The sequence below is a fragment of the Macrobrachium nipponense genome, chromosome 31 (assembly GCF_015104395.2).
Source record: "Macrobrachium nipponense isolate FS-2020 chromosome 31, ASM1510439v2, whole genome shotgun sequence".
Taxonomy (NCBI): domain Eukaryota; kingdom Metazoa; phylum Arthropoda; class Malacostraca; order Decapoda; family Palaemonidae; genus Macrobrachium; species Macrobrachium nipponense.
Window position 1 is genome coordinate 28499536 of NC_061093.1, and position 7362 is coordinate 28506897.

Consider the following 7362-nt stretch of genomic DNA (forward strand, 5'->3'; position numbering starts at 1 on the left):
GTAATGCTGGTCCGTTTCCCAAAGGGATATTGCCCCTTCAGGGAGAGAGGGATCTAGCATAGGAGCACATTCCTACACTTCTGTAACATGAATTTTAATGGCATATGATTGTGTTCTTCCCACGAGCTTGCAGGACCATTCATGATTGCCATCTCATCTCTTTTCCGTCATTTTGGATGGGGAGGTGCATAGGTCGTACGGGTCTCTCCATTCCTTCCCTTTATCCTTACAGGTGAATATGATTCTTTACACTCTCACAAGATAGAAATATTCTTTCCTGAGGGAGAGAGCATGTTATTTGTTTCTTTACAGGCTCTTCAGTTGTCAGCCCTGCTTCTCACCTGAAAGTCTGACAGCGGCGGCGTTCCGCTCAGAACTTGGAAGCCTGTTTGCTTCGCTTCCCTCTGACAGAGATGCCACTTCACTAATTTTGGTATGCTCATTGGTGCTGTGAAGAGAGAGTTTGAAACCTAGTCAGTGCTGTCAGCGGTGTGTTCCTTGCTGCCATTGAAGCTCGCTGACAATACTGCGTCGTCATGTGAGGATACCTACTTCACAGAAGGCTTTTCTGATGTAGGAATATTGTCTTCCTATGATTTTTGACTTGGTACCCTTTTGTCATGAAATAACACTGTAGTGCGGTTTTGTTATATGTTTTTCCGCAATACAAACGTTTTCTCTCTCTCTCTCTCTCTCTCTGCAAGAGTAATCTGTTGTGTGACATCATGGCTTCTTTTGACTGCGTAGTTTGACAGCACTGCCCTCAAGTGAGGGGCGATCTCTCTTCCACTTCCTTCAGCAATGAATTTTCTTGGTAGATTCTTCACTATTCTTCACATATATGTGACCTATGGAGGCCCTCCGGTTACTGTAGAGACAAAAGAAGGCCTTTTGCCATCTTCACCATCACTGAGACCTTTGACTTGAGCTACAAGTCCAAATACCGTGACATCACTCTAAGTAGTTCTCCACCTGTGATGTCTCTCCCACCGCATGTTGCCATGACGTCACTCCCAGCCTCGCCAAGGACGTCATCGCAGTCGGTTGTCAATCAATCCATCAGAGGTGTTCCATCAAGTTTGTTGATTGGCTGGACTCTGTGTTTAGTAGGACGTGTCCCATGGGTTTCAAGGAAGATACGTCGTAGGGCAAGGCCTCCATCACCTTTTCCTCATCCTCCCATTGGAGAATTCAGGACTTGTGGGATCTTCTGAGAGTGAGTGAGGTGTTTCACCATCTTCCAGGGATGGACGTGACTCTCCCCTTCAAGTATAAGACCGTGTTCCAGTCTGTATTGATCTTCCCTTGATCAGAGTTCTCAGGCTGGTTCCTCGTCTCCTCGCCATGTTCAAGTTTGTTGCATGATGAGACGGCTCCGATTTAAGGGCAAAGGTGATCATGGCCGCAAATGTGTTCCGTCACACGTCCTTGTACATGATGGAGTTCCTAATCTATTCTATGAAAAGGTAGGTTAAGCTAGGAATCGAACCTAACCCAAGGCCAAACTCTTGAAGAATGGGAAAATCTTGCAGAATCAAGAAGCAGAAGAACATCTGGGCATTTAAAGAGTATGACCAAAAAAATACACAAGCTCAAACCAGCTGTGCTAGGCTAAGATGTCCAACACTTTGGCTAGGATAAGATGGAGAGATATGTTTGCCCAATCTAGGCTAGACCCAGGACTAAACCACCTAGACTAGGATAGGTCGGTAAGGCAGATTCGAACTAGCTAGGCTAGGCTAAGAACTCAACGACTTAGGCTGGGCTAAAACTAGCAAGTGGAAAGGGCTCTCATCTTAAAAACAAGCATAACAACATGTGCTGCCTCAACACTGCTCATTTCTTTTGGACCTTACAATAACTTGCCTAAGCCAGAACAGTATTCCTAGTAACTGTAACCACAACATGGGGGGAGGCTGGAAGGTGGTTTTCAGCTCACTTTCTTGTAAGAAGGCAAGAGAGAAACAACTAAGACTGAGATAGCTAAAGGGGAAGTCCAAAGGAAAAGAGAAGTACCTGAAAAGTACCTGTCTTATATAATGAAAGTAACAAAGTTGTAAATATATTTTCAGCAAGTATACCAGAAAAGGCTTTCTAAGGATGCTAAAGGGATTTACAGACAAAACTGCTATATTTGAATAATTATGTTTAAGGAGTAGTAAAAGAGGTACCAATACACAAAGTATTAGAAATTGGCTCCTGATGTACATACCTAATAAGTATAGAGGGAAGCATGCAGCTCTCTTTCATAGTCCTACAGGGAAAATTTGAAGGAACAAAACTGTAAACTCCAAAACAGTAATAGACCAGGCTGTAGCACTGTTTCAATTTTTGCATTTTACCAACTGGATCTCAGACTAAGACTAACAAAAACTGCACAACTTGGTAGTAGGGTAAGTAATATGACATTTTTAAAAGAAAATAAAAGTTTATACAGTGGACCCCTGTATTCGCAGGGGATGTGTTCTAGGCCCCCCACCCGAAATAGCTAGAATCCACAAATACTTATACCCTTATAAAAATGTTAAGAACTGTCTATTTTGTTAGTTCAAACTCAAGAAAAAAAAAAAAAATACTTATACCTTGTTTTTTTTTCAAGTTTTATCACAACAAGAGCATTTAATCATGAAATTGGTATGAAAATACAATAATCTGTGGATATTTCTTGTACAGAAATACTGCAAACATGCGAATTTCCCATGAATAATGGGTAGGTATGGTCCACAGAGAAATCCACAAATACGCATGAATTTGAAATAGAAAAGTTGGCTACATTGAAAAAACAATGCTGTCATTTCCCATTAGTCAACAGAGCAAATGCAGGTAGATACTGTCTGGTGTTGGTGCCCAACTTTACTTGTAGTGGCATGGTTGTATAGCCAAGGGTTGCCACCTACTTAGTTAGTACTTTGCAGTGAGAGTAGTACTCTGCTGGCTGTCAAAGCATGATTTATGTTGGCCCTTACCCCGGGCACACCAAAATAAAACCAACCAAATAACCCTAACACCTACACTGAAATAAAACAAACCAACCATCCACCTATCTGGCGTTAGACTTAGCTGATGCCAAGATAGATGGACGCCAGGTGAGTAAGAATCTCTGATGGTCAGTTCTGCACACGGTGAAGGAGCTGGTGTCAGGAGTAGCTATTGCCAGGTGAGCTGGCAGTACACGATTGTGTAACACCAGAAAAAACCTCCGTATGTGAGGCCATGTTGTCTTCTCTAGGGATGTTCCAATAAAATTAAGTACAGCCAAAGCAAGACCAATGGTCAGAACTTGGCCATCAAGAAACAAAGCATCATTCTTCCCTTACTACATTCTAACCTTTAAACTTTTCAGAACTCTGTTAAGGAAAGTAATTAGTAGCTTAGGCCCTAAACATAAATCATAAATTGCTAGTCTTGGCCTGACAGCATAACATACAAGAATTACATTCAAGGAAATTTACCATCAGCTAGTTGGTAGCCTCTGTGCAGTAAACATATCATAAATGTAAACAAATTTCCCTGAAAAACTGTTGTATGTTCTGGCATAATAATAATAACATAACATTCATAATTAAATAAACACAAAATCCACAATTTACATTTATGGGAAGTGTTTACCATCTGCTAACTAGTAGCCTATATGCAGTAAACACATTGTAAAAGCATAGTTTGGCCTGAAAGACTGTCACATGTTCTGGACTAATTATAATAGCATAACATTCGAGAATTACATTTAAGACAATTGTTTACCGTCTACCATCTAGAAGCCTATATTTGGTAAACACATCATGAAAGCAAATCGTTTTGGCATAAAAACTGTCATATGTTCTGGCCTAATAACAACAGTATAATATTCAAAAATTACATTTATTACAATTGTTTACTGTCGGCTAACTAGTAGCATTTAAGTGGTAAACATATCGTGAATGCAAAAACTTTTATCCTGAAAGACTATTGTATATTCCAGCTTAATAATCGTTATGTGAAATTCAAGAATTACATTTAATGTACTTGTTTACCATTTGCTTATATGAATGCCAAGTAGAGCACCAGCCTGCCAGTAACCAGCTTAATGAAAGAACCTACATAACAAGGGTTAATTAAATCGCCTGACCCTCATAGGTGTCCGTCTTATTCGATACCTGGATGAATGGGGTCTGGTCTAACGAGGGTCGACTGTACACAGGTTTCAATAAAAGCAATATAAATTAACTTACTGCCAAAGCTATTCGACCATTCTTCACTATAAAGTAGAGGGAACTTTCATCTTCTGCCATCATCTCTGTAATAGGTTTCCTTCCAGGACGACCACGTTTTCTAGGCTGTTCCCCAACATACTGATCACCAATTTTCTTGATTGTAGCTGAAAGATAGAAATACCTATGAAGTCCCAATAGATATCTAGTTTTCCAGCAAGAATGCAAATTTGTTACAAAGCAATAAAAATGACTTTCAAAGTTGTCCTAAAATAAAAACTTCTTAATCTGGACTAACCAGAGGAAGACCCTGTCCAAATATGTAGACTGTCTACATTTTCTAAAAGTCTTTACATATAAACCAACCTACACTACTCTAAGCTGTCAGTGTGGCATACCTATAGCTTATTTTTCTATAAATTTATAAAAAAAATATATAATGTAGCATTTCTGAAAGGTTATAAAATAATCTGAAAATATTTTAAATACAATAATTTCCAAGCATTTTCATTTAACAAGAATTTTGCTACATTAGCCTAAACAGATATCAAATACAATACACAAAGCCTAGTGTAAGCCAGGCAAAAAAGTGTTTTATTTTCCTACATTCATCTACTACACCTTTAATTGTTTAATTTTCCTACATTCATCTACTACACCTTTTATAACTACTATCCTATCCTAGATCAAACATCAGTCACAGCTGAAATTGTAAAGCTTTCACATGAAATATAATTAGATCATAAGACAAACTATAAAAGGAAGCACAGGTGATGGGGGATCACAACAGAGGATAGATTTAAAACAGGATAATGAAAACTTAGGGAATTTAATGAAGAGATATTTCAGTACATATCATGAAAAAATTATCAAAATTACTGTACAGGCAATCCCCAATTATCGATGGGGGTTGTTTTTTGTTTGTATGGTGCTTTTACGTTGCATGGAACCAGTGGTTATTCAGCAATGGGACCAACGGCTTTACGTGACTTCTGAACCACTTCGAGAGTGAACTTATATCACCAGAAATACACATCTCTCACTCCTAAACGGAATGGCCGAGAATCGACCCCGCGACCACCGAGGTGGGACGCTAATACCATACCAACCACGCTGCTGAGGTGCTTCGATGAGGGTTCCATTCTCTGCAGGGTGCTGATATGCAAAAAACCGCCATTAACCAAAAATCAGTAATTTATGAGCCCCGATAACCTGTTAATGGCGCCTCTGTTAGGTATGTTATGGCACCATAATTTTTTAGGTGCCAATAACTGGAACATGGTGCCTTATGGTGCCATAAATCACCAATTTTATGGCACTAAACAAGAGCCATAAAACTGGATCGCCGTTAACAGAATGCGCCGATATGCAGGGACTGCCTGTACTACAATTATCTATTATAATAACCATGTCTTGGGTTAATTTCCCAAATTTACTGTATAAACAGAACAATATTGAAACAGCATTCAACAGCCATACCAGCTTCAAAAGTAAGAAAATTATGTTATCCCTGTTCAAAACAAAATAGGAGAAGTGTTCTATACCTATCAAGACAAAAATAATAATCATGATACATACCAATCCTGCCTCTTCCTCTCCCTCTACCTCTGCCACCTCGGATGGATATAGTCAAACGGGGTATGGGCTCATGAGGTTGCTCTGGTTGCTCATCATCATCATCTTCATCAACTCCATCACCGTCAGAATCACCATCTTGGTCCATGTCTTCGTCACCATCATCAGCTTCCATCTCCTGTTCTTGTTCAGGCTCTGGTTCTGGTTCAAGCTCCGGCGGAGCCTAAATAAACAGAATTTGAGAATAACAAATAATTTAATTGATTTTCCTAAACTGCATGTCAAACTCAAATTTTCAGTTGTTAAAAAAGGAAATACTATCCAAAGCCAAACTCTGACACCATTAATAATTTCATTAGGCTACTGCTAAAATACTAACAACTTTCACATCCAGATAAACTAAACTCCTTTCACTTGTAAGATGCAGAACTTTAAGCAACTATATAAATCAACATTCTACAAAGTCAGTCAATACTTTCTGAATTACTGAGAAATTTTCAGCACAAAGGATAAAAGGGTTAATCCAATTCAGCAATAGATTTATAAAGCTCCCATATTTTACTGCTGACTTCCTTCCTTTGAAAATCTGCAAGTGAATTTTGCTTGTCCAGAATACTGAAGCTGTTTTATAATTATAAGTAATGAATGTAACATTGCAGTGCATTTCACAAAATAAAAAATAGATATATAATTATTCAACTGCTTACTGGCTGACTTTACTATACCTATATATAATATATTAGCATGATATAATGTAGGTATAAATAGTTTTAGCATGGTATAGTTCTAACACATCTCAACAAATTCTAAAATTCATGAAACTTTGAAAATGGTATATTTACATTGTATATATGTATTTGGTTTCACATGAGCATAAACCTTAACCAAATTCAGCATGATAGTAGTAGTGTCCTTTGATTTAGATTCAGTGAATTTCATTTACTCTATTTCACTGGCTTGGAGTATCCCATATTTAGAAACATATTCCTGTTGTGGCAGTCAGCCAGAAAGTGTGTTTTTGTCCTCATCCTCCCTAGGATATCTCCAAGAGCTAATGATGTTCATGGTAATTATAGATGGGACAAACATTTGTCAAAATATTCTACTCTTCAGAATTTCTTTTTTTAATATTAACCAACCTGCTGCTCATGCTGAGGCTGATAATGTGAGGGCTGCTGTGGAGGTTGATCAAAGTGCTGCTGATATGCCAAATGTGTTTGCTGTTGCTGTTGTTGTTGCTGCTGCTGCTGCTGCTGCTGTTGTTGCTGTTGTTGCTGCTGCTGTTGCTGTTGTTGCTGCTGTTGTTGTTGCTGCTGCTGCTGCTGTTGCTGTTGCTGCTGCTGAAAGTGTTGCTGTTGCTGCTGATGATGATCAAAATCTTGGTGAGGATAAACATGGTGTTGCTGTGGAGTTTGAGATGGATGTTGTTGATGATGTTGTGGGGTTGAATCATAAGATGCTTGGTTATATCCCATCTGATAATCAGGACTGAAAAAAGGAGAAATAATTGATTACCTATTAATAACTGAAAAAAGGAGAAATAATTGATTACCTATTAATAATAATTACCTAAGTCAAAATTTAAGTTCTCAGGGTCAAA

The 7362-nt window shown here is 38.6% G+C and overlaps 1 protein-coding gene across 3 annotated transcripts in view; it reads right to left on the reverse strand.

Annotated features, from left to right (window-relative positions):
* Positions 1-7362, reverse strand: part of LOC135206733 (cohesin subunit SA-2-like) — a 307211-nt gene that overhangs the window by 259055 nt on the left and 40794 nt on the right. For all 3 annotated transcript variants that reach the window (XM_064238201.1, XM_064238204.1, XM_064238202.1), the window contains exons 3-5: positions 6902-7250; positions 5766-5985; positions 4209-4354 (exon numbers count right to left, since the gene is read on the reverse strand). In XM_064238201.1, the coding sequence (XP_064094271.1) occupies positions 4209-4354; positions 5766-5985; positions 6902-7250 (715 nt within the window). The remainder of the gene's footprint in view (positions 1-4208; positions 4355-5765; positions 5986-6901; positions 7251-7362) is intronic.